At 44.2% G+C, this 27,464-nt stretch overlaps 1 protein-coding gene across 1 annotated transcript in view; it reads left to right on the top strand.

Annotated features, from left to right (window-relative positions):
* arhgef28a (Rho guanine nucleotide exchange factor (GEF) 28a) overlaps positions 1-3,020 on the top strand; it is a 44,524-nt gene extending 41,504 nt beyond the window's left edge. The window contains exon 36 of the mRNA XM_069700798.1: positions 1,386-3,020. Coding sequence (XP_069556899.1) covers positions 1,386-1,552 — 167 coding nt within the window. The 3' untranslated portion in view covers positions 1,553-3,020. The remainder of the gene's footprint in view (positions 1-1,385) is intronic.
* Positions 3,021-27,464: the final 24,444 nt, after the last annotated feature.

Below are 27,464 nucleotides of genomic sequence, written 5' to 3'. Positions count from 1 at the left end.
GACACAATGAGGCAATTTATAGTTCGTGCCATCTGTTACCATGACAGCACACCTGCCCTGAGACGAGACGGCGCCCGCCGTGCACACGGATGTACGAATGCGAGCAACGCCGCGCACACTCGGCTGTGCACCACCCGCAGGAGCACGCTCTCTCTAACATCTTATTTAAATGGCTGATAATGTCATCGATCCTTGAAAGGTGGGGGGCGGGTGGGGGGGGGGGGGGGTGGCGGCGTGCCGCGGCCTGGTGGGGATACACGCTGCGTGCTACCCTGGGCTGTTCCGACCCACAATCCTCTGCTTCGTCCTCTTCCACTTCTTCTTCTTCTTCTTCTTCTGCTTTTTCCTTCTTCTTCGTCTCCTCCTTCTTCCTTCTTCCTTTTGCGGGCGGGGCATTATCGCAAAGGATTGTGGGTCGGAACGGTCCGACGTAGCATGCTGACCTGCAGACTGCCCCCCCAAAAAAAAAAAAAAAAACGACCAGATGAAAGCAGGACAATCCTGGTAGTTTTGGCGTCCTACGTAAATCATTTTCTGGCACACTAAATAATGTGGTGATGCGGATTTAGTTCTCTTCTCGTCAAATAGGACGTACGACCTAGAGGGGTCAAAGTTCAAGGCATTTCATTTTTATGATGAAGTAGAATATCCTAGTTGTGTACATACTACACGCAACAGGACATCATTTGTAAGTGTAGCTGCAGTACGTACCTAAAAGCAGAAAGAAACGGTTTGCGGACCGTAACGCAGGGAAAATATTAGGTTTTTTTGTTGTTGTTGTTTTTTTTACGAAACACTTCAGCCGATCATATCTTCGCCGACTGGAGGGCCCGAATCTTCGTTCCCGTCTCGGTCGTTCTTCATCTCAAATTTTTTTTTTTCCCGGCCGCTCGTTTTCCTCATCTCTTCAGCTGTCAAGTGTGTGCGTGTGTGTGTGTGTGTGTGCGTGTGTGTGTGTGTGTGTGAGTGAGTGAGTGAGTGGGTGGAGGCAGGGGCCGTTTGAATCCTGACAATTGATTATGTTGACAAATAATAATGATAAAAGTGACACCCTTAATGTATTGTGTGTGGGGGGAGGGGGGGGGGTCGATGGATAGCTTGAAATTCATTTTTTTTGTTGTTTTGTTTGTTTTCCGCCTCGTGCTCGGGCGCAGGGAGGGAAGGAGGGAGGCAGCAGGCTGATCTGTACGCTGTTAGTGATTTAGATAAGTGGGCTGAACAATTAGATGGAGCTCATTAAACGTGTGGCTACGCGTCCCATCCTGGTGATTTATTTATCAGCAAACGATGAAAGTGTCTTCGGTGGATACATGGTCTGTATTTCTTCTTCATAAAATGGAAATGTTTTCATTTTGTTGTTGTTGTTGTTTTTTTTTTTTTTTCAGATCACAGCTACGACCGGGAGACGTGGTCGTCGACGGCGACCGGCGCCGGCCCGTATCCCGTGCTCCCGCTTCCCGGTGACCCCCGGCTGGACCTCAGTGCGCTGGTTTCCCTGGAGACGGACAGCGGCGGGGAGGAGGGCGGCGAGGAAACCATTGTGTACCTCTGAATGTTGATGAATTTCTGACTCCGGGGGGGGGGGGGGGGCCGACGCGGAACGACACTAATGGATCCCCGGCGTCGTCGCCGGATCGTCTTTCGTCATGTCTTTTTGTATTTTTGAAAGGTTGTTTCTGTTTTTGGTCTCTTTTCTTTTTTTGTTGTTGTTGTTGTTGTTGTTGTTGTGGTAAGGAGTTGCTGGAAACGTGGAGAGATAAAAAAAAAAAAAAAAACTGTCTCGCATACATCATGCACCTTAGCTTCAGGCACCTCCGGGTGTTCAGTGTCTTTTCTCTTTCTCTTTCTGTCTGTGTGGTCGTATATTGACTGTCTGGTTCCCTGCATCCCCCCCCCCCCGCCCCCACCCTCACCTCTCCCTCCTCCCTCCCCCCCTCTCATCTCCCACATATCTCACCCCCTTAACTTATATTAAATCGGCCACCGAGGGAGGAAAAAGCCCTCCCACCTTTTACAGCGGTGACGCATCTCCCCGGCGGCTGATTGTCTCTTGGTAAACCTGCTTTATCGTGGGTTAAAAGAAATAAGCACCAGATACGTTTCCCATCGTGTTAACGTGTCCGTTTGGTGATGGAGTGGAGATTTTCAAAAGCCCCCGGGGGAAAAAAAAAAAAAAAAAATCCTTTGAGAATTTATGACCATAAAATGAAGTTGTCGTCGTTTCATCGCGGCCCCCGACGACGATCAGCTGGTCGATGAGTCCGAGCCCCCTTTTGATCCCGCTTAAAATATCCTAAAAACGTGTTACTATATACTATTAAATTTGATTAAAAAAAACCAACAACAAACACTTACCGTCCCCCGAGGATTTCAAATCCCCTCGTGAAATTCGAGGTCGCGAATGAGACGTCTCGACGGCTACGGGATGGATCGCCATTGACATTTCGGTACAAACATGAATCGTCCCCTCGGGGTGGAGGGTGGGGTGGGGGGGGGTAAATCGTAATGAGTGTGGTGGTCCTTTGTTCGGGTCACGCGTTTCATTTGTCCCAATAATTTAGTTTGTGAACAAATCCAATCAAAAAGAAAAAAAGCAAAACAACCAAAAACGGTGACATTCCCATTAACTTTGCCTGTAATTGATGTTTAATGCTAATTTGCTGACTTGCCGAGACACTAAAGCAAGGCGACAAACATGGTCGACATTGTACCTGCTCAAACATCCCCGTGTTTGCGTGGCGTTTTAGCATATTCGCATTTCGCTTAAAAGTCACAGCGCTGCTAGCGTTTTTGATTTTATTTGCTTATCTTCTGCTTTAAAAAAAAGAAAAAGCCTCAAAAGGCGGGAAATGTCTTGAGAACATCCTCGCGAGCGCCCAGGGCAACACAAAATTGCCTCACCGACGCCTTAGCGCTTAATGCTGAACTATTAAACGTGAATATTCATGAAGCGTATTTGCATATTATCCCTCCTAAGCATCCCCCTCCCCCCCCGTTCGTAGATCGCCGTGCCAACGCTTTAGGTTTAGCATCCACAGATGCTGCAAAAGAAAGATCTGTTTTTTTTTAATTACTCTCGTAGTTTCCCTAATAGGACAATAAGGCGGCGGCAGTATTTCGATGCGACTTCAGTCCCGTGTACATACGAGTTCGTTCGTGCTTTTATTTATTTATTACAAAAGAGATTTCAAGTTTTTTTTTGTGGGTTTTTTTTGTGGTTTTTTTCTCGTACTTTGTGAAGGGTTGTGTTGTACATAGAAGTGTGTAAACGGATAAACAGGTGTGTTTTCTCGTCGTGAGCTCGTGTTATATATGCAGACATTTACTGAATTCATAAAACTACCTTCGATGCACTTGAAACTGCTGGTTTTTGTTTTTGTGTGTGTTTTGCGATATAAAATTGGGCTTTTTTTTTTTTTTTTTTTTTTTTTTGGAAGGAGTTTAACACAAACACAAATTTCACCTCCGGTACAAACGTCACACTTCGGGGTTTTGACGCCCTCGCTCCGAATGCGCGGCGTCTCGTAGCGGCGTAAGCAGATGCGTGAGCGAGCCGCTCGGTCGGCGACAGGTGGCGCGACCAGGTGCGTGACCGTCAATGACTTCCTGTCTGAATCGGAATTGTTAAAAAACAACAAAAAAACAACATCATCGGTGTCTGGAAGAATGCTTTTTTTTTTTTTTTTTTTTTTTAAACGTCCTCGTTTGCGACAAACATCGCACGTCTGGGGCGAGACTTTTTTTTTTTGTAATGGGCGTAAAAGATTCAAAAATGCTTTGGACGGGAGGTGCCGGGCGTTCCCTGACAGCGGTAATGTATTTTCTGCGTCTCTGCTGCTGTCTCAAAATTGTTTTCAACACAAGGAGCAGATGCCAGGGATCAACAAGGTCCACTGCTTTTTCACCCTCCCCCCCCTCCAATATGCGTCTTATTATTTCATGGAATATATATATATATATATATATAAATAAATAAAAAACGCCCACTCTGTTCCCCGTCAGCTCCCGAGTCTCCTTTCTGGATGATCGAATGTTGCTTTCATTAAACATAACCGCCGGGAATGCCGGTGCGATTCGCGGTAATATTACAACGTGCATCGATTACAATGTATTAATTTGAATTAAACTCGAAACCTTAATTGGATCTTATTCTGATTTCATTAACTCCTTGCGAATACAATCTCATGAATCAGGTTAGACTGAGTGAGATGAAATAGACGAGCAGTTTTCAAAAAAAGAAAATTAATTTGTTATCTATCTTTCATTTGTTTAAACTTTTTGCTTCATTCACGATGAATATTTTCTGCATATTTTAGGGTTATGTACGTCTACTGGACACACTCGATCCAGCGCAACCGCTCTGCCACAGGTTTTTACCTTTTTAAGAAGCTTAAAATGCCTTCAGCTATAAGTTTATCACTGCGGTCGTAGTTTGCGGTACTCGGCCGGTGGAGTTGTGCTCGACCGGTGGAGTTGTGCTCGACCGCGTTCTGAAATAAGTTTTTTAATATTATTCTTTCTTCGGTTTTGTAAATGGGGTCTGGCAAAAACACCAAATACGACCAATATTAATGCAGTCCAGTTCGACAAGACTGCAAACCGCGACGTCATATTCAAAAATACAGAACATCAAAACATTATGAAGTTCAAATTAATGCACGAGTTGTCGTATAAGACTTTTTTTTAGGTGTACCCGATGAGGCGGGAAGTGGATTTGCCTATTTCTTGGACATGAAGAATAGTTAAGATTTGTTCATCGTAATACAAAAATCCACAAGCCTTCGGTTTGGAAAATATAGCGAGAATTAATTAGTAAAGTTTTCTATTAATATAATTTGGCGGGATGGACTCCGGTTATTGTGTTTTTCCACCCTACAATCAGATTTATTATAAATCCATATAACTCTTGATTGACTTAATAGCAATTTTTTATTTTTTATTATTTTTTTAAAGGACTTGCAGCCGTTACTCGTCATTCTCCAGTTTAAGGTTAGCGGCTGGTTGAATAGGTTTTTAATGCCGGCGAAGGCTTCCGACATGCGCAACGTCGAGTGCGCGCGTTAGAAAAACAACAATGTGAAATGATGTCATTTAGAGCACTTTAAACAAATGCGTGCGCGAAATACAATAACCGAAACGCTTTTCGGTGCTCGTGTCACTTTTTGTTTGAATTTAATTTACGAAGCGGGAAATCACGACAGGAAGTCGTCTCAAGGCGTTTTAACACGGCGAAGTCTCTTACCGCGTCGCAGAGCGAGCAATTGAGCGACGTCTGGTTGACGACCGCAGACCGGAAACGTGCGGCTCCGGAGATACCCGCGTGTAAAAGAGCGCAAAACTACACGAGCAAAAAAAAAAAAACAAACAACAACAACAAAAAAAACAACTGCACGGAGAGATAACGAACCGTGCTCCAAACTAAGGGAAATGAGAGTTAGTCGGATGCATCGGTTATGAATGCGTGGAGACTGAAAGAAACGGGGAAGAGGAGAGCAGCTCGGTGCGTCACCCCCCCCCCACCCCCCTCTATCCTCCCCCCTCCCCTGGCAGAATGGGCCTTTAAGCAACATCACTAAACAGGTTGACTCGGGGTCACCTTGAAAGCAGCACTAACTAAACACTCCGTCAAATAGTACCGTTTTTGAAGCCTGATCTTAAAAAGTAGAGAGAGAGGGAGTAAAGGCTCTGCCTTCCCCCTCCCCCCTTTGCAAACCCCCCCCCCCCCCAAAAAAAAAAAAAAACCTGCAAAACTTTGATCTGCTTCGGTGTTACAACCTCTTGCAGGTCGCCTGGGACTGCTTTGACTCCCGAGGTTTAAAGTGAAATGTAGTGAAGCCGCCTTTTTAATTTCTTCCCACCACAAATCTGGAGAAAGTTACTGCAGAAAACTTTTTTTTTTTTTTTGGTTTTCTTCTAATCTCGCCTCTTCTAAATCGATATGTTTCTGCTTCAAACGGTAAAAGCAACAACAACAAAAAACCCACCGATTTTGAAAGGTAAGTTAACTGTTTGTTCGCCGCGTAGATGAACACGCTGGCTTTTATGTTTATATTTAACGTTGAACTCACTTTATTTAAACCAAATACGGTTTATTTTACTCAACCTGCTGGCTGTACGGCCCGACCCCAGTGGAAAATGGTTGGTGATAATTGTCATTTTTCTTTAATCATATAATTATTAGAACTTGTAAAAAAACAACAAAAAAGTGTTGCCTTGAGCTGGCTGAGCTTGGCAAAGATGTGTGCACGTGATCAGGATCGTACCACCCTGGAAAAAAAAAACACCCCTGGTTTTCCTCCTACTTTGTTAAATTTAGGCGTGTTCCCCGATACGTTGTAAGCTCTCGGCGTTGCCTCGACTCTTTCACTCTGACCTTTAGCAGACAACATCTGGAGATGCGGTCGGACCCGCGTTTTAATTCTGCTTCCAGCGGCCCGTCGAGGATCCGTTGTGCTCATCACCTCTGCTGTTAAAATGGAGATTAGACTCGCTTCCATCAGGTCTGTTGGAAAACATCCCCCTTTAATCACTTTTGAAACCACTTAACACGCCTCAGTGAGCCGTGGCTTCCTCCCCCTCCTCCCCCACACGCACTCCAATCATTTAATGGACCGCATACCGTCGTTTGCGTTGCCTCTGATCCAGATGTTAAATGTGCTCCGGTTTGAAGGAAACCTGAACAGCTGTTTTGAGGAGTGTGTGTGTGTGTAAGATGGTAGAAAAGGTGTGGAAAAAGATAGCAGGGAGTGTTATTGTACTGTGTAGCATGTTTGTAATATGCGTGTCACGGAGACGTGCCCGTGTACGCACCTGCCTGTTCCGTGTTTGACAGCCGCTCTTCGCTCGTGCGGCCGCATGTGCCGTCGCTGTGATATAAATGTCATGTCAGCCGTCTGTCAACTGACAAGTCTCCGATATTAATCGCTGATAACAATACAAAGGCTTTTCATTTCCTGTGGATACTTTAAAAAAATAAAAAAATAAAAAAAATTATTATTACAAACTTAACTGATCCTGATGTCTTAAAAAAACAAAACAAAACAAAAAAAACAAAGTTGGAATATCCTGAAGTGCATTTTGTCCTCCATCAAACCTCAACCGAAATAGCGCTAAATACTTAATCGGTCTTTCGTGGCTTTGCTCCCTCGGGCTTCTCTTCTGTGTGGATTCAATAATTAAAAGTTGCTCTTTCATCGCTACACTGTAAAGAAACCCCGCTACGTGGCCGCTGTCGGTCTCCCTTAGTTGCTTTTTAATGACCCCTGTGGAAGGTGACCAATAACACCAAAGGGGGGGGAAAAAAAAAAAAGATGTAGGTGTGGGGTGGGGTAGGGGGGGGTATTATCGTTGAGTTATCTGACCGAGTGAAACAGGCGTCGCTACGGGGGGTGGGGGTGGTGGGGGAGGAGGAGGGTGTATAATGATTTCTGTAGGCGCGCAGAATAAACCTGCCCGGCCACAAATATAAATAATGGCCATTAAAGCTTATCCCAGTGAGGCATGCTTTTATGAGAAACCTGAACAATATACAGCATATATACAGGTTATTAGATTTCTCCTGGGCTGAAATATGACGACAGGCCATGACTCAATATATATATATACAGACGGCTCACAAGCACGCCTCGAGGGGGGAATCTACAACCGTTACAACCTAATGTGTATTTGTTTGACTTTCAATGCTTCTTCAGGTGTTCTTTTTTTTTTTCTTTTTTTCTCGGTCTCCCTGTCTATCAGTATTAAATTCAACCGTTTCTCTGTGCAACCATTTTTGCACTCATTGCAAAGAATGAAATGTTATGGTTTTTTTCTTTTGAAGTGGCTTTTTGAAAGTGGCACATTTCTCTGATCTTTTTACTCTTGACCCTGTTTTTTTTTTTTTTTTATTTTATTTTTTAAATTGGTCGCGCTCATCACGTCCCTTTTTTAAAGTCACGCTCGTCTCCCGCAGCCGCTTCAAAGCCGGTGGCGACGCTGCTTGACCCCAAAATAAATGTTAATTACGGCACTGACATATAAAACAGCTTCAATGTCACAGCTGCAAGTCCAGAGCCTCAAAGGAAAGGGCCGGCGGGTCAGGTGTGGCCCCGGTTTATAACGTCGATTTGGACTACAGCAGCTAAAGTTAAATCCTTTATTTACTTTTGAGCAACTTGAGTCAGAAAATTCTTTACTCTTAAATACATTTTTTTGCACTTCCTGGTGGCTCTAAAATGATATTATAAGTTGGGTTCTTGGTATAGTTTGACTGGTTTCACAAAAAAATGTTGATAAATTGAAATTTGTCCGGAAATGAGTAGTTTTTCAAGCATTGAAGCTCTTCTGACAGTATTTTAGTCTGAAGTGATTGTGTGAAGGCAAAGAATTAGGAAAAGAGGAAATTTCATCTTTTTTAAAAAAATATTTTTTATTTTTTAAAGCTATTTGTTTGCTTCTTTGGTCATTTCCATATTATGCAAAGCCAGGTGTGATAAGTCAGAGCTTTCAGACCAAAAAAAAAAGCATTCATCGGATGGCCACAGTTACGACTTGGCTGTCGGTTTTATGAGCTGGAAAATGGTGAACGTGTTCCTGCCGTGTGACGTGACCGCAGCCTTCAGCAGGCTCGCCAGCATTGTGATCGGGCGGACCCCTTTGCCAATTTCTCGCATCCTACATGAGGCTCATCAGCAGTTTGTTTTCTTCTTCTTCTTCTTCTTCTTCTTCTTCTTCTTCTTCTTCTTCTTCTTCTTCTTCTTCTTCTTCTCCATCCAGGCCCACCTCTGAACTCCACGCTCATCCGCGCAGTATTTAACCATCATCTGCTCTAAAGAGACCGCCAGCAATTATCTGACAATACCGACGAGGCGCTTTTTCGGCCACATCTGAGGCACATCTGCGTCTGCTCTCCCAGACTGAGGTGGGACGGGCCCGCCGGTTGAAAGACGATGATGCGACACGGCGGAGAGAGGCGAAACGCAAACGCGTGTCCTCCCTCGCTGAGAAACAAAACGCAATCGCGAGCAACACGACTCCCTTTTCCGCGAGACAAACTCGATATGGTGTTTACAGTGACTGGTTTTTGTCATCTACCCGTCAGGCAGATGTGGAGCGACGTTGGCATTCGTTGTATTGATCCTCATTTTAGCTCTGATTTGGTGTCCACCAGCGCCTGAAGGAAATATATTTCTCTTTTGCTCTTAAATGCTCCACAATTTTCACAAGCTCGTCACTAGCTTTGTGTTTTTGTCATTTGTTGCTGTGTAGGCGGTACACACTCGGGAGCTTTTTTTTTTTTTATTATTATTATTTTTTTTTTTTATTAGAAACGGCTTTTTATTGAGGTTGTAAAACGCAGTACGAGTGCGGCGAGACGCGCAACATTCTCAGGGTTGAAAAACAAAGCAGTTATAATTATAATATTAGTAATGAACTTAATTTATACAGGACCTTTCATACAAAAAAAATGCAGCTCAAAAGTGCTTTACAGCCAGAAAATAACATGCAGCGTTTCACATAAAAACAGATATAAAAGGAACATAAAAACTAAAAGTAAATTAAAAGTATAAAAAAAAAAGACATAAATGCATGACGGATCAAATTTAACACAAGGAAATTTATTATTGACGTTAATATGATAGAAGGGAAAGTGTGAGAGAATTTTTAGGCGTAGCTAGTTAAAGGCTGAAGTAAATAGATGTGTTTTGAGTTTTCTTTTCAAAGTGTTTACTGAGTTTCAGCATCTTTTAGTCCACTGAACGTAGCAATCAGCAACCCACATGATCTCAGCCACTGTTAATATGACATTATTGATTATAGATCATTTTGTAAAACCTGCTGTTTGTTTCCTTTTTCACATTAATTTGCATTAAATCTGTACATTCACTTTACAAGTTAACAGACAAGTACAGGGGATGACAGTTATAGTTTATGATACCGTGCAGCCATTTTTGTGTGTTTGAGGTCTCGACGCTGTCCGTTAGCCGTTCCTGGGGCTACACTCGCCTTGTAGTTGCCAGGTAACTGTTGCGGTAACTCCGCCCTCTTCAGTCCCCGCCCTTTTCTTTGCCACCGTGCGGCAGCGCTGACGTCCTGGCGGTAGGTTCCTGGCACGGTGGGTCAGTGCATTGATGTGGTGTACGCAGCTTGATGTCATGCATGTCTATAGGAGGTGACAGTCGAGTCACACTGCTTCTGCGTCTGCATCCACTCTTTGCACTGATGCTGCTGAGGAGGGTTGAGGAACAGCTGGGCATCACTCCGGCATGTGCTGCACTTGTTTGGTGACTCGGTGTCGGCGTCCGGTGCCGTTCTCCACAGCTGGACGGAGTTGTTGATGAAGGTTGTCGGCGTCCTGTTGGTCCTGTGCGGTGCCAAACACGCCAGCGTCCGTGTGTGACTCGGAGGCTTCCTCTCTCGACCCGCGGTCGGGTGCCATCTGGCTCTGCGACACTGCGCTCAGTATCTCCGGGCTGCTCGGTGGCGTTGTACTCTGCTGATGTCGGAGTCCTGGTTCCCCAACATCTGGACCTCGGCTTGTGCGGCATCAAGGGTCAAAGTCAGGTGACCCTCGCCAAAGGCTTTGACCTCCCTCGATCTGCTGATCGACCAGCTGCTGTACATGAGCTGTGTGTGCGTGTGCGTGTGTGCGCGCGTGCGCGTATTTTCTTATCGAAGTGTTAATAATGAAGAGAATATTGACACTGTGATTTCTCCGCTTCATCGGAGCTAAATCTGGAGCTTGTTTCCGACATTTGTGATTGGTGGTGCCGCGATAGATAAAGCCCAACGGAAGCCCAAAATTGAGTTATTAATGGACAAACGTCGACCTCAAACATCGTCGAATCAGAGGAAGTAATCAGAAGCTGTGCCGTAACGTTCATTTTGTTGAAATTGAATGTTATCAAAACGATTCATCTCGATTCTTTTCTGCATTTTGTCACGTCATCAAAAATATCGTTGTCGCAAATATATCCAGACGTATCGTGATATTTTATATTATCGCCCACCTCTACTTCACGCAGTACTCCCGCTTGTCTACCCCGGCTTGCTAAGATGAGCAAAATGCTCACCGCGTATACGACTAGTTTATACCGTATACTTTATGATTTTTTTTTGTTTGTTTTTGTTTTTCAAATCGAGACACTCTCTGCCAGCACACGCAGCGTCTGTCGCGTCACCTGTCGGAGGCGTGTGCTCGGTCGCGGAGCATCGGCCTCGCCCGCGGCGTTTTCCAAACATAAAACTCACAAAAGAAACTGAGCGGCTGTTGTCGTTTTTGTTTTTTGTTTTTTGTTTTTTTTTCCAAATCGTGACGTGAGAGATAACGGACATTTTTAAAACGCCTCTTGTCGGTTGTTGTCTCGGTGGTTTCGCACCCGGGACGGAGGGGAGCGATGATTCTGTCGGGCGTACCGTGACACGCCAGAGGCCCCGCCCCCCGGCCCCCCTTCCCGTACCTGTCAGCGCTCGATGAGTGCGAGACACGCATGGCGTTGCCGTTTCGTGAGAAGAGCTGTTCACTGCGATCCTGCACCGTGACAGCGCGGCCACTCCCAAACAATAGGCTCACTCATTAGGTCGACCCACCCAGCCGCCTCTCAATAGGACCCTCATTTTCCGTCTTTGTCCTGCTAAATTACAGAGGACTGTCAGGTGTCCGCGTGTCATGAGCATGAGTAAGAGCCAGTGTAATTATTGGGCAATGGATAATGGATAAGTAGGGTGTTGTGTGGGGTGGTAACCCATAGGATGATTAAATGTAGCTTAGCCTGTGGTCACGGATTAGTAAGGAGACACCAGTGTGATCTCCAGGATGTGTTGGAACCCTTCACGGATTTGAATAGTCGTCTGACTTTGTTCTTTTGGGAGGAATTATTTAAATGGAACTGCAAAAAAATGTTTTGAATAGAAGATCCTTCATCTTGCAATATTTTTTTTTGGTCTCGACCTTTGACTGTACATAAAAGTAGATGTAGCTTGTGGCTCTAAAAAGAATAAGGCCAATGCGAAAGTGACCTTAAACTGCAATACCACCGAGTGCCACTAGAGGGCCGGCTCCAAAAAGCCCCCGGCTCCATGGACTCCCATTCGACTTAACTCATGAAATACAGTTATTTCGGTGTTTTTAGCTGAAGTCGCTCCATCTTATTCGATTTCTGGTGGTCCATTTGAAAATAATCCCATCGTTGATTCGAAAATAAGCCTCAAAAAGATGTGGGGTTTTTTTTTAGGGGCATGTCTGTTTGATTGACAGGCCTGTGGTGCAGTCAGGTGTCCGCTTTAGGACTGTCACGTTTTTCCAAAAGTGACTTTCAAACGAATATCGACTGACGCGTTATTCGTTTAAATGAATTAAGTCATGAATACAACGGAAACTTAAAATTGTGACAACGCCGCAATGACATGAATGCAGCACATAATTAAACCAGGGGTTCTGGGAACTGTTCACAACTGACTGTCCGGGTTTTCATTTTACTGTTAAATTTGACTATCGCAATGTTTTGTGATCATTACTTTTTACGGCGCACATTGACAATTATTATTTTTATGATGATTGTCCAAAATTATGTGGAAATGAATCGTTTTTAAACTAACCCAGGTTTAAATTGACAGCAATAATACCTGGTTCACCTGAATGCACACGCATACGCACAGTCTCTTCTGTCCCTGAAGGAGTATCTATTTTTTTTTTTGTCCAGTGGACCGTGAGCTCACTTCTCGGTGTCGGTCTTTCCCTCTGCTTCCCTTTGATAACGTTCCTCCCGACATCAGAGGTGGCAGCGGTTAGCAGACCCTCCTCGATGGACGCCCGGCCATTAACACGAGGTGAAAGCCAGGTCAGCACGCACCTCCATCTGGCCGCGCACAAAGAGGAACGCACAATTCGAGCTTTTCAGGCCTCGTTTGCTTTCGGCCACGGGCGCTTCGTCCTCGTCATTGTGTTTATGTCGAACACGGTTTTTGTTCGCTCCTCTGCTGCGGTCAGCGCTCGGCATGAATCCTTCTTTACTTTGTTTGTTTTTCCAAGTATTATTCCAAGCGGCCATCGCCTTCAGAGCTCGGTGCATCCCGCGTTGCATTTAGCTGTATGTCGCGTCATCACCAAACAACAGCCCTAATGGCAGGGCAGCGGTGCAAACGCACTCTTAAATCTTTCAAGTTAAATTAAAAGCCATATTCTTCATTTCAGGATGGGGGAGGAAAAAAAAAAAAAAAAAGAGCAAAGCGGGAGAAATCGCGGCCTTTCATTCCGATTTTCCAGCAACATCGTACCGTCACTTAAGCTCAGGCAGCCATTGCTCAACAGGTCGCTTGCATGTTGGTTGTATTGCAAACCAAGTGGAGCGATGTAATGCTTTGTTTAAGCAAATGACTCTTTTAGCTGACCTGCTTCTCACTCGGTCGTGAAACAAGGATTCACAGACGACGTGTTAGTGGTTGGACGGCTTTAGAAACTGAAGTGATAAACGATGATCGGCTCGTTCCAGCGTGGAGAACTGGTTCCCAGACTGATCCGGGTTACCTGCTGTTTATTCTCTGGGGACCCTTAATCTCTGTTCGTTTGCAAAGGTAATTAGTTAAAACCAGTAATGTCAAAAGTGTGACTTGGCATACTGTATTGTATTGGATCCATGAATGTTGGCGCTAAACTTTGAGCCAGTCTAGCGAGATCATTATTTTTAGTTTTTGGGAATCGATCTTTACAAAACGTATGACATTTTGGGACTCTCGTGTCACCTCGCGGTGGCGCTAGAGGAAAAAAAAATCGAACGGCAATCCATCCATTATCCGTTGAAATATTTTGTCGTCAACCCACGTAGTCGACTCACCGACCGACAAATGGATGGCGTTGGTAAAAAAAAAAGTTTTTATTGACGTTTACATACATAGTTGTATCGCCATTGATGACGCATTATCAATATTACTCCGGTTTACAGTCACCGAAACATCTGCTTTCCCGTCTCCTCAGGAAATTCCACTCCATAATAATAATAATAATAATAATAATGATAAAATCTATTTGGATCGCAGTTTTCAAAACGGAGTTAAAATGTTTTGGTTTTTTTTAGCTCGAAACTTGATAAAATAGTACAAACGATCAAAATAGAGCATAAATAACAATGTGACGACAGATTTACTTTTTTTTTTTTTTTTAAAGCCTTCATTTTAAAGTCAGTTTTGAGGAGTGATGTGAAAGAAGGTGTCGCGTTAAGTCACCACAGTCACAATTGTGGGGCTCCGACAGGAAATCCCTGGTTTTCTTTGGTAGTGAGTTGAGGGAACGGTTAACTCTTCTGTGTGGAAAAAAGGTAAAACAAACATTGCCTTGTTGTGAAGCTGTTTGCTCGCCGAGCACAGACCAACTGCCAAAGAGTGTGTCTCTGTGTGCGTGTGTGCGTGTGTGTGTGTGTGTGTGTGTGTGTGTGTGTGTGTGTGTGTGTGTGTGTGTGTGTGTGTTTGTGTTCAGGCTAACTGACGCCCGTTAAATAATTTTGGACGCTTCCTCTGTGGAACAGTTATTTTAGTTGTCGGCACTCTATTTACTGTTGCAGTAAGATTAAATAGCTTGTTATTAATGAAGCACGCCGGCCTGGGAACATGGCGTATAAAAAAAAATACAAAATACAAAATACAAAATCTTAAACTACAACTTATTCAGATTTTATATCCTGGCGGCAGTGTGGTCAGCGTTTTACATGCGGGACCGGGGATGTGGCTTAGTGGAAGCTCAAAGGTTGTCCAGGTGCAATATGGTGGACACAACGGGTTTTTTTTTTTTTTTTTTTTTTTAAGAGCTCAGCTGCAAGTGTAGCATTAATAATGTTGTGTTGGTCGTGGGAGATAATACTCAATAATGCTCCTCGTTTTCAGTCTTTTGATGTTTTTGGATTTGATTTCTCTTCCAGAAAAGATGACGGGAGGGGTGGGGGGGGGGAAAGTGCACAGTACACACACACACACACACACACACACACACACACACACACACACACACACAAACACAAACACAGTTCTATCCATAACTCTGGCAGTTAGGGCACGAGTTGAAAGGATTTGGTCTCATTAAAACATTTTGGGGGATACGGAGGAAGCGGGATCAGATTTTTATTGGATGGCCCCGGGGGGGGGGTGTTGGGGAGCAGAGTGCTTCAGTCGCAGAACAATCGCTTTCAAACTCGCTGCCTTTTCTTTCTGTGTTTGCTTTGCCCTCCCCGCAGCTAAACTGCTGAGGCGCGATGTGCGTTTGTTGTTCACGCTGCCATCGATGATTGATGCCGGTGTGGTACGCTCCGAGGCCGTAATCAAATGTAATTTCTCTGAAATTAAAGACACATTTGAGAGCTTTAAAGCGCTGGAAGTGGTATTTATTCGTCAGTCAGCTGGCAGCGGTTGTTTAGATGCACTCCACGATGATGACCGGCGTCATAAATCTTTATAGTTTTACTGTTTATGAAGATTTGAATGTTTCATCTGGCACATCTACGGGGAGTTTAGTTAATGATCGGTGGGAAGAAATCATTACAGCATTGTATTGTCGCATTTTGCGTGGCAATATTGTATCAATGTTTAATTATATAATACAAAATACGTTTGTCACTTGCATGTAACATTTATGACTGGTTTTATGAGAGTGCTGGTCTGCTTCACAATCCCATTTAGTCGCAATAAAATTGATTAAAATGAGATAAACAGAGTGAAAAAAAAAAAAAAATTGGGAGAAAACGGATGCTAACAAAGGTTTTTGTTAATGGGGACATACGTTAAAAAAAAAAAAAAAAAAAAAAGGTAATACTGTAAATCACTATCACAACAGACATCATCGCAATAGCATATTGGAAAATGTTTAAAATTGCAATAATATCATTTTGTTATTTAGGTGTCATGACAATATAACATAACATAAACATAATATAAACATGTATAACATAATGTAGGTCTCTACAGGTTTGTTATTTTCAGATTTGATCATTGAAAACTATTTTTTTTTAACTAGGTTGTATGTTTGGTTATATTTTCTAACCCATTAATTCAAATTTATGTCATTAGGATTTATAAATTACCCATATTTTCATGCAGAAAGTTCTCGTTATATTCCTAATTTTGCTCAAAAAGAATATTGATTCCAGAAAAGAATTAGAGATTCAAGATTCTCTTAAATTGCCATGCAGAAAATGCATATTGGTCATTTTTGACCCACTTAGAGAACATTAGGGTAGTGATATTAAGCTCATGGATTTTGCAGGAGTGGGTTAGTGGGTCTTTTTTTGTGATTAAAAAAAAAAAAATCCCCACAGAGTGTTTTGATGACCACCTCACCCTCAACAGTTTTAGTTTAGTGGAACTTGGGCGGCTACCCGTGTTTAAAAAAAAAAAAAACCCAACCACAAGCTCACATTGTTCCATTTCTGTTAAATATACAAAGCCAGTTCTATACTCGCCTGCAGCCATTTGATTGAAAACTTTATCTTTAATCGAAACAAAATGTTGTTTCAGACGCTCCAAAACCTGCCCGGCTACACGGAGGGGGAAGAAAATGACTAAGAGAATTTACAATGGCCGGCTTTGTTTCCCCGACAAGTGCGAAGGCCAGAATAAATAGTAAACCTAAGCTTTGGCTTCAGCAGTAGATGAACAGCTAACAGGATGCGAGCGTTACTCAACTGACCCGAGGACTGTGAGAATCCTTTTTTCAGGGTTGACGTGGACAAACGGGGGCTGATACTGAAACCCAGAGACAACAACTTGATCATGTTTAATCCGTTTTAAAGAATTTAGTCCAAAAAAAACAAATCTAAACTAAGATGAAGTCAGGATTGTCCACCTCTGCAGGGCCCTGACAGATTTGGTACTTTAGGCTGTTTATATTTTTAAATTATGAAAGTAAAGCACGAGAGCAAAAATTGAAAGTGTTAAATGTAGAACATTGGGGAAACATGTTGACTGTTGTATTTGATGTTTTTTTTGTGTGTGTTTGTGTGTGTGTCCATTTTCTACCTCAATTAAATTGATTAAAAACCCCTCTCAACAGCAAATTTCCTGTTGTTTTATAGTTGACAGGTATTAGTTTGATTATTTCACAGGTTTGAAGTCGACAGAGCTTGTTTCAGTGTCCCAACGCAGCATGTTTTTCCCCACAGGCCCACTTGGACAGTAGATGAGAGTTGTTGTGTTTTTTTTTCCACTGCCACTGCAGCAAAAAAAAACAAAAAAAATAAAACAATCCTTTCTTCTTTTTTTTTTTTCTTTTCTCCATCATTTTGGTGATTTATTATACATAACATGCACCACGGTGACAACTCATTTGCGAGACATTGTTGTGAAGGCTGCAAATGCAACCTAACAGACTAAGAAGAATTGATTACACACACGCACACGCGCACACACACACACACACACACACACACACACACACACACACACACACACACACACACACACACACACACACACATTCGAGATGAAATGACAGCATGAATAACAGCACTGTTTTTGGATCGGCCATGTTCTAAGTCAAGTTGGTAAGTAAGTCTTGTTTGTTTTTCGCAGACCGTTAAGGACGGTTAGGCTGACACGCCCATCCCATAATGCATTTCGTCGTCCTCGCTGTATTTCCTCTTAAAAAAAAAAAACCTATCTTGAAAACAATGACATCATCTAAAAACACGCCCGTCACTCGCCAGTAACTCCTGTGAATACGCCTGCAGATAAATTGTGTTTTTGGTGTCACGCTTGCATCCAAAACATGGACATCATCTTCACGGTTAAAAGAAACCAGCCTCTTGTTGGAAGCCGCCTTTCTGTTTACGCCCACAGATTTAAAAAAAAAAAAAGTTCTAACCATGTGTCTGCAAAAAGTCTTCTGCATCAACCACTTCGCTGCAGAGCACAGTCATCATTTGCACATTCAAAGGATGTCGCTTTCCGGTGAAAAACGTGTGAACAAATGACAAATGGTGCTGTATTTCTGGAAATGATGCTGCAGATTGCCTGCTGCTTATTATTCATAAAAGGCCGGGACGTTTCGGTTTGATCCCCGTCTCCTCCTGTGTCTTGACACTGATCCCGAATTGTTGTTACCGGCCGGGCCTGATTCTTGTGTCGCAGCCTCCATCGCCGCTGTTGTATGAATATAGAAACGAGAGGGAATTTGCAAAGTTAGAAATGTGCCACGTACGTATGATTGCCGCGATCCAAAAGTGCTTGATTTTTGCGGCGGATTTTCTCCCCCAAAAAACTTTTGTTTTAAGGGAGTTGTTTTGTTTTTTTCCAGTAAATTTGCGGAAATTGTTTTCGTTTTTCTTCAAACGAGTACCTTACAAAGAGTAATATGGAATCACTTCCCATGATAATAAGCACGCGGCGTATCGCAGACATCATAGAACGATGGGGCTCAGAGTTGCAGAAAAATCCATAAAAGTGACGTAGCTTTGCAAAATAGACCGTCCGTGACTGTAATGAGAATACAAAGGCTACGTCTGCTGTCAAAATAAGAGCTTTAAATGACGCTTAATTAACATTAATTCCACACTTAGGCCTATTGCATGCATGTACTAAAACAAAGTGCAATCTCTTACGACTGGAGGTGTCTATAAAACCGATCTAACGTGCAGAGTTCCTCATTTTAATCGTAAGACCGCGTTTCCCGCGAACGCCCCCGTCACCTCGGTTTCGTCCTCTTTTTCCGGGTAGCGACCGAAAGTTACGAAAGACAACTTCTTTATGCCGTAATACGTTCATCAGATCTTCTGTTTGGGACATTTGTTTTGCGGAAAAATTGCAAGCTCGGGAAAATATTGAGGCGATTGCTTGAATTTGAATTCATTTACTAATCAGTGAATAAGTCTAATTATCATTAACCCGTGTACAACAAGTCTCCACATGGCAGACGCCCCCCCCCCCACACACACACACACAGCCACTACCAATTATTTCTAAGAGAAGGAATGCAGCAAAAATCTATTTACATGGTTTGCTGCATTATCAATAGCCAGTGATTTCTCTTGGAGAGGAAGTGAATGCTCTGCTGCTGCTGACGCTTCAAGATGGATCCTGAGAGAACCCCGCATCCCCCCGGCCCCCCCCCCCCCTCTCTGAGACCACCTCCCCTTCCCCTCCCGCCCCCGATACTCCCATGTGTGCATCCACCCTCACATGGACACACTCCCTAACCCCCCTGAGCCCCGATGAATTTTAATTTCAGGAGGGTCGAGCAGTGAAGTGCAAATTCCGACGCAACGCCGACAATTACCGGGCCTCGCGGCGGTTTTCAGGGGCCCAATTAGTCGCAGAGAGAGCGGCTTTCTCTCCGCTAACAAGTGGCGTGCGACAAAGGTGAAAGAGCTCGCAACGGAGCCTCCTTTTGGATAATTAATCTGACGGTTCAAAAATGCGCGATGCAGGAAAGCTGCTTCCGTCTCTTACAGTCATCTCATAAAAACAACAACAACAAAAGAACACGATGAATTTTTAATGGTAACGATGTAAGACTCTAAATACATTTTTTACCGCGGGGAAACGCTTAAAACTCCCACGTGATGGAAACCCCCCCCAGCGTGACTCATGTATACGCTTTAACTTGGTGACATTTAATGAGGGGAAAAAAAAAAAAGAAGCATTTAACACTCACTGGAGAGAGAAAAAAAAAAAAAAAAGGCCCTTAAAACTCCAGTAAGAAAGAAACTTTGATGTGCAAAGTTGTCACCTATTAATGTTTTCTTACGTAAGGATCCTCATTTAATGACAAATGGACACCCACTTGGTCACGGATGACTTCACTTCTGGCTTGAAGGAGCGACTTTTTTTTATTTTTTTTTTTAAAGGGCGAGTGCTCCTCCCCCTCGAAAGAAACAAACAAAATCAGTCAAACCAAGCAGTGTAAGAAAGAGTATCGAGTATGCAGCAACAAAAAAAAACCACGTCTTCCTCAGAGCCTCCACTTTTCATCCTGAGTCACATATTACTTCTAATTTGTGCCAAATGTTGCCGCTGATCTGAGACGATTCGCTCGTGCACCACGCAGCGCCCGGTAATCCTGCCGGAAAGCTGCGTTGTCTCCAGCACAACAGCAAAAAAAAAAACAGAGCATCTGCATTTCATTATACCCAAAGAAGGTATGGAAATCCAATAGCAGTTGATCCTCTGTGGGTGTCTGCGTGTGTGTGTGTGTGTGTGTGTGTGTGTGTGTGTGTGTGTGTGTGTGTGTGTGTGTGTGTGTGTGTGTGTGTGTGTGTGTGTGTGTGTGTGTGTGTGTGTGGATACACACCTGGCACACATTACATGTTTCTGCATTTTTGTTGTTGCGCTTGTTAGGAAAAACACAGTTGTTTTCCAGGGAAGAGAAGCACTTTGTGTGTCTGTGTGTGTGTGTGTGTGTGTGTGTGTGTGTGTGTGTGTGTGTGTGTGTGTGTGTGTGTGTGTGTGTGTGTGTGTGTGTGTGCCTGCATTCCTGTGTCTCTATTAGCGGTCACGAGTGGTACCCTGAAAACCAGATTTATTCTTGAAGAACATGATAATCAGAAAAAAAAAAAAAAAAAAAAAAAAAAAGTGGGGGAGGAGGGAGGGAGGTGGGGGATGGGTGGGGTGGTGGTGGTGGTGGTGGTGGTGGTGGCGTGGCGTGGAAACTTCTTCCCGAGCGGCGCCGGGCCGCCGCACGTCCTCGTGCCTCAGCGGAGGAGACGCAGACGGATCCGCTCGCTCCGAAACACGGCGACTGACAGCTTCTGTTCTCCGTCTGCATTTCATTTACACTCGGCGCCGTCTCACACTGATAACTCTCGGCGATGCAGCTGATGGAGGAGAGGAAAGAGGAGAGGAGAGGAGGAGGAGGAGGAGGAGAGGAGGAGGAGGAGAAGAAGTGCTTTTAATTGTGATTCATCTGGTGGTCACTCGTCAGCCGGAGGCTCGTCGGGGAGGACAGGTCGGCCGGGTTTCGGCCGATGATAGATCACGGATAATGAGAGTGCGAGTAGTTCATGTCATACGAGTCATCGGGGGCCTTTTTTTTTTGTTTTGTTTTGTTTCCTGCTTCCTCTGGAGTTGGTGAATCACCTCCATTTTTTTTTTTTTTTTTTTTTTTTGTAGCGAAAGAAGGAAACGCAGCAGAGACAAAGACAAAGACACTCCTGGTTTGTTTGTGAGGGACAGGGCTGCCTGTATTCTGTCAGAATAAATGCTCGGCAATAACGATCGAACGCCGCGCGCACACACACACACACACGCGCGCAATGAAACGGAAGAGGTGTTGGGGGAGTCGGTCGTCGGTGAGTGATAAATGCTGGCGAGGAGCACAAGGGGAGGAAGGAGGGAGGAGGGAGGGAGGGAGGGAGGGAGGGAGGGAGCAGAAATGTCAAAAATGCCAAAAATGCCTCTGCTTGTTAAAACATACTGTAAGGTGTCATAACCAGGCCCGACCTGAGATTGAATTTGAATTGTGTGGGGTGACCGAGGATGGATTACTGACGATGACCGGTTACTAGAGACTTTCGTTGTGTGCACTCGTGGATTTTTATTTCACTAATAGCAGATTTTTTTTGTTTTGTTTTGTTTTTTTTGTCCAATGTGGCCCCTCAAGGAAGTGACCTTTGGCTCCCGGACTTTCCGCCGCCCTTTAGGTCTCCAACCACACGACCTGAACTGCTTTCTTACACTTGAAAAAAACAACAATGCAGATGTCTGTTTACTCCAATAGGTGTAAATAATTAGTTCGTTACTTTTTTTTTTTCATTTGGATACAATACAAACTCGCAGCCGGACGATAGCTTTCGGGGGGAGGGGGGTGTCAGAAAAATCAAAAAATAACAACAACATATACGTACAGGCAGAAGTGTTGTCACTCTGTTAACGTGAGCTTTCATACCGAGGTTTCAAAGCAGCAACAGAATCAAAGGTCAAAGGTCAAGGGTTGTTCCAGAGCCGAGGACTGCGGCTCAAAGTAAACCAGGAAGTCGGTCTCTCAATCGGCATTGATGTTTTACGACAGAAAACTTTGAGGGGAAAAATGATATGGTTTTTCCATGAATCGTTTTTGTTGTTGTGATTTGGGGGTATTTTGGAGTTTTCTTTAAGCGCCCATAAAGCTTACATGTTGGTCATATTTGCCACATTGGACTTTCTATGTCAAAACGCTCCCAGAGAGCAACAGTTAACTTTGATGAGTTCAAAGGTTATCGGAATAGGGAGGAATAATGGTCTAAACTATGAAAATAAGACTTGAATAAATTATAGACGAAAGCAGAGTTATCCTTTACAGAGTAAGGCTGGTGATATTATGTAATTTTGTTGGCTTCCCCGCCCTCCCTCCGGTTCTGATCTTGTACCGAGTGATTAGGTCTTCAGAAACGGATTAAGAATATCGACTTCCGTTGTTTTAAAGGGACTGAACAATTCTATGGAACAGCTCGGTGCTGTCGTTGTAAACGTACACCTCTCAAACGGGAGCGAACATTGCATTTGCCGGAGATTCCTCAGATTTGGTGCACTAAGTAAGTGCTCGTACCGTGTTCACCAATGGAGGAACGACGTGTCCCCGGGTGTACTAGTACACAACGATGGTTACATTTCATGACAAAAACAATAACGGAGAACATTACCGGTCGTTAATTGTTTTGTCAGTGTCGTGGTGACAGCTGTGTACAGGATATCTGCACCGCAATAGGTCTTAATGTGTTCCGTGCATCTGAGCAAGAGTAATGATGCGCCCGTGACGCTCTTAATTGTATCTGTAGACGGCGTGTCTGTCGCTCCAAGTTGTGACGGGTCGCCGTTCGACGTGGGTTGCCGGGCGGCGAGTACGTCGTTCGGCTTCGTTCGGCTCAAAGTCCGCAAAGACCGTCGGCGCCGCGGCTGGGGTCGACAAAGCTCGGAGACCCGCGGACAGGGAGACGCGATGCAATTCGAGCTCTTGCGGCCCTCGGGGGGGGGGGGGGAGAGGGGGGGAGGAGTTGTCGGTTGCACCGCGGAGCTTTTTTTTTTTTTTATTAAAACGCAGGAAGAATAAAAGAGTCGTGGCGGATAACGCGCTGCGGTTTTTGACACGTCTTATGCGGCCCAGGTAATACGATCCGACGCACCCGCCTGTCGTAGAAGTGGAAAATGAGTTTCAGGGTCGAGCCGTTATGACAAGAGGTGCTCTGTGTATTTTTTTTTTTTTTACATTCATACATGACAGAGATGACATACGAAAAAGAAACGGTAATTGCATTTTGTCCCCCCTCCCCTTCTCCCCCCCCCTCCCCTCCAAGCTCATATTACAGGGGGAATATGAGAAGTGCTGCATCCGTGGCAGGTTTGACAGCCAATTTAGTCCTGCAGAAACAGACCTGTCCTCCAGGACCGGGGGGGGGGGGGGGGAGAACTGTCATCTGGTGCGCTCCCCTGGAGAAGACCTCTTTCCCTCTCTCTTCCTTTTTTTTTTTTTTTTTTTAAACCCCGTCTCCGACCCTTTTCCGTCTGCCGTCGTCTCGGCTTGATTAGAGGCAAATTGGAATTCCTCGCAAGACACCTGCTGTGTAGTATGTATGTTTTCTTTCACCGGCAGCTGTATCGAATCTGCACCGTTTTTGTTTTGTACTTTGAGGAAAAGTTTAGAAGATGAGATGAAAGATAAAAAAAACAAACTCTGGACCACTCAATGGTTTCATATTTTGAAATATATCCATTTTGGGGGAGGGCGGCGGGATTTGTGGACTTTTATGACTTTTATTATGCTGCTTAAGGGCAATACGGTATATCGGCCTGTTGCAATTATTACATTATCTCTTAATTGCAATTATTTGAGCTGACTGCATTCATTAAGCATAACTGTTGACATCGTTCCCATTAATCTGTATAAAAACAACCGGATGAAATGAACAAAAATGTCCTATTTCCATCACTTTTATTGTGTAATTTTACGGTTTAATTGGATCTCTTTTAATGGCATCACCTCATTGCGCCTTCTTCTTTTTCTTCTTCTGCTGTAGTTTAATGGCACGAGTAAAAAAAAAAAAAATAGCACCGACACCTCTTCTTTTTCTTTTTTTTTGAGGCACTTAACTTCTAATATTCAACCGACCGCATTTCAAAGAACTTCTATTGACATTAACATCATGGATTTATCTGCAAAGCCGAACAGCACAACCAATAAATGTCAGATTTTCTACTTTAAAAGTTGTATTATCAAGCCTTGATAAGGTTTGTACTATAATAGTGGCAGAAAATGAGCAGAAAAAGACAATTAAACTGTTAGTTGCAAAGAAAAAAGTAGGATCGTGACAGTTCGGGGAAGGTCATCAACTTTTCCCAGTTTAAGCAGAGTAAAATAACAACAATGATACTTTTTTTTTTTGTATGTGCTATTCATTAGAATAGATTTTTTTTTTCATTGGTTAATCTTAAGAGAAAATCTCAACTTTGGGAAAAAAAGGTATATTAAGCTTTTTTTTCCCCCTCAAAGTTATATGAGAAAATTGATGCCGCTCTGTGCATCAACTGTGCAATCACAATCAACAGACGGAACAGAAGGGACTGATGGTTCCAGTGTGGTTATCCTGTGCAGCTTCTCTCCCCGACGGCCCTTTGCCCTTCAGGCGAGGTTGCATAAATGTCGGTACGTTCACATGTCTTGCGCATGTATACGTTAATGCAACTGCGGTGCAAGTATTAGCGAGCTTTACTCTGTCACCATCACCTCCGCACGAGTGAGACCTCATCAGTCTCTCCTCTCCGGGTGTGTGTACATTTTGTAGGGACTTAATTGAATGCAACACACACACACACACACACGCGCTCACCGCTACGGGGTCAAAGGTCAATGAAATTGCCTGCCGCCGTATTGTCAAAGGCAGCTACCTGCTCATTTGGCCTTTTCCAAATTACGCCGCCGGCAACCTGCATGCTTATGTGCAAATCAGCGCACACTGCTGACACGCCAACATACAAAAGACACTGATGCTGGCACGGACACGCGCACACACACACACACACACAAACTCGCGGTCTACATGGGCTTATCTTTTGAACGATGCCTTTTGTTTTTTGTTGAAATGAAACACAAATCCGTGCGCCGCACGAACAATAGCAGCATGACAACCACAGAGGATATTTACAAACACTTTGCACAATCCACAAGCTGCGTTCAGAACAAGTCCTGAGGTCAGGAGTGAATACGGTACAAAAGCCAGAGTTTGTCCGTGTAACGCCGGCTTTACTCCACATGAAATAGCACAACCGCTGTCAGCGATTTACTATAGTACTCTTTTTTTATTTTCTTCTTCTTCTTCTTCGTACCAAAGAACATTGAACACAACATAAAGTTTAAAAAAAAAAATTTTTTATTATTATTACTCCGATAAGAAGCTAGACCAGAAACCAGACTCGGTGTTTTCTGTACCAACCCGGTGCGCTGCTTCCCATGTTGGGAATGCCTGAAAGGAAAGTCAAACCTGTTGGGCCGGCGCACGGATGGTGAATGCAGCTCTCTCCGCCTCCAGCAGGAATGTACCCGAACGTACCGCAGCTGAATATCTGGAGTATAATGACCCGCTGCTGATACGTATCGACATCCGGCTGGACGAGCCGACGCCAAAAGGAGACTTCTCCGTTTCGCGTTTACCTGTCGGGATGAACCCGAAGCTCGTTTAGGACGGCTCTAGGTAATCCGAGTTTAAAAGCTGTCGCGTAGCAGAAAAAAAAAAAAAACAAAGATCATTTTTTAATCCGCTCGCGCTCGGATTGCGACAATTTAGCAGTTTCTGTTACAAGTGAACGAGTTGCGCCGGCGGCTCGCTGCCGTCTCGGGTGACGGCGGCACGCGTTTCCCCCGTCGGTTCCAAGTAATGATAAGTGTAGAGCGGGGCGGTCGTGTCGGTGCATGCACCGTGAAGGGATTCATCATATCACAGGGAATGTTTCCCACCCCTGCTGTAAATATTAAAGACAATTTTCCCTCTGGCTCATATAACCATTTTTATTTTTTATATATATATATATATATATAACCCTCCTGTCTTGGTTACAGTTGATAAGGAACGACTTACACCTGCTCCGCAGAATCAATCATTTTATTTGAAGTCGTATTTTTTTGCTCTTTGTTCTAACTAGCCGGCACACTGCAACCAATTTTCACTGGATTATACCAGCATGACCCCACTCCAACCGGTTGAATCCGGACTGCAAACCTTTAATATAACTCTTTTTTTTTTTTTTTCTTTCCAATGTAAACACAAAGTAGAAGTAGTGCTTTTAAAATACAGCAACCAGAAGTTGTTGAATTCATCTTATGTATTTAATAAAACCATGCTGCTGCACCCTGTAAACGTTCAGGAATTCTGCACCCGCTAAAAAAAAAAAAAAAAAAAAACGCCACACAAAAGAAAGTGAAGCACATAATTAGTAAGCGTTCAGTAGAAACAGGTTTTTGTTATTGTCAGTGCTTCAATGTTCATTATCTGCAGGGGGGGGGAGGACATTTAAAAAAAAGAAAAGAAAAAAGAAGCGGTCGCCTGTCGGTGCGGCTGCTCAAAAGCCATTCCAGCTCCGACACAAACAAACGCTCCTGATATTGTTTGGAGAAAATTGCATAGATGGAGAGGCGCGAGCGGCAGCCACATATTCAAATTTGCTCAGTCAAACAACAATAACCGCCCACACATGTCTGCGCTGTAGCTACAAGAAAGGACAGAGTGGGAGAGAGAATATGTGTTTACTCTGGCTGTTTGTACAATCCTTTGTTTTAGAGCTTCAGTTGCTTTTGAGAAACCAAACCGAGCTCGAGCGTTACGCGACGTGCAAAAAGCGGCAACCGGCGGCATCGGCCCCCCCCCCCCCCCCCCCCCGGTCGTTTTGTGAACGTCCGTTATGACGCCTCGAGTTCGGAATTTGCCCCGGCGCCGTCTTGCTGGTTCGGAGCCGGTAGTGACCATAGTTGGGACGACCTGGGAGGGATCTGACTCGATGTGATTGGAAACCCGACGATACTGCGTCCCCCCCCCGCCCACCGATAGCTGTAAAGTGACGGCACCGCAGGCCTGTCAATCAAAGTGACACTCCCACCTCCCCCAAAACACAGATGTTTTAGGCTTATTTTCTGTCAACTAATGACGGGATTATTTTCAGATGGACCGCCAGAAAGCTAATAAGAAGGAGCGACTTCAGCTAACAACACCGAGATAACTCGTGGAGTAATTTTTATTGTCTTTTGAATTTCACGAGACCGGTTGGATGGGAGTCTACGGAGCCGGATACCTCTGGTGGCATCCGGTGGTATTGCAGCTTCGGGCACTTCCGCATCGGCCTAAATTTTCAGAGCCGGGTGCTACGTCCGCTTTTACACGCATGTCTGTGGACATCCTTAAAGCTTTGCTGACCAGACGGAGGTTGAATAGACAGAATGACGCGTTCAAGGAACATCACATCAACGGGCTTCAGAAAACCTGCAGCCGTGGCTCTCTCAGAGGCGACAATCACCACAGAGCAGAGGTCTCACGGCGGTAGTTCAAGCGATC

Source organism: Brachyistius frenatus, unplaced genomic scaffold, assembly GCF_029030835.1.
Source record: "Brachyistius frenatus isolate BFR_SWC_R1_liver_20210118 unplaced genomic scaffold, ASM2903083v1 Contig_35, whole genome shotgun sequence".
In the NCBI taxonomy this organism is placed as follows: domain Eukaryota; kingdom Metazoa; phylum Chordata; class Actinopteri; family Embiotocidae; genus Brachyistius; species Brachyistius frenatus.
This window is presented reverse-complemented; position numbering and strand designations above follow the sequence as displayed.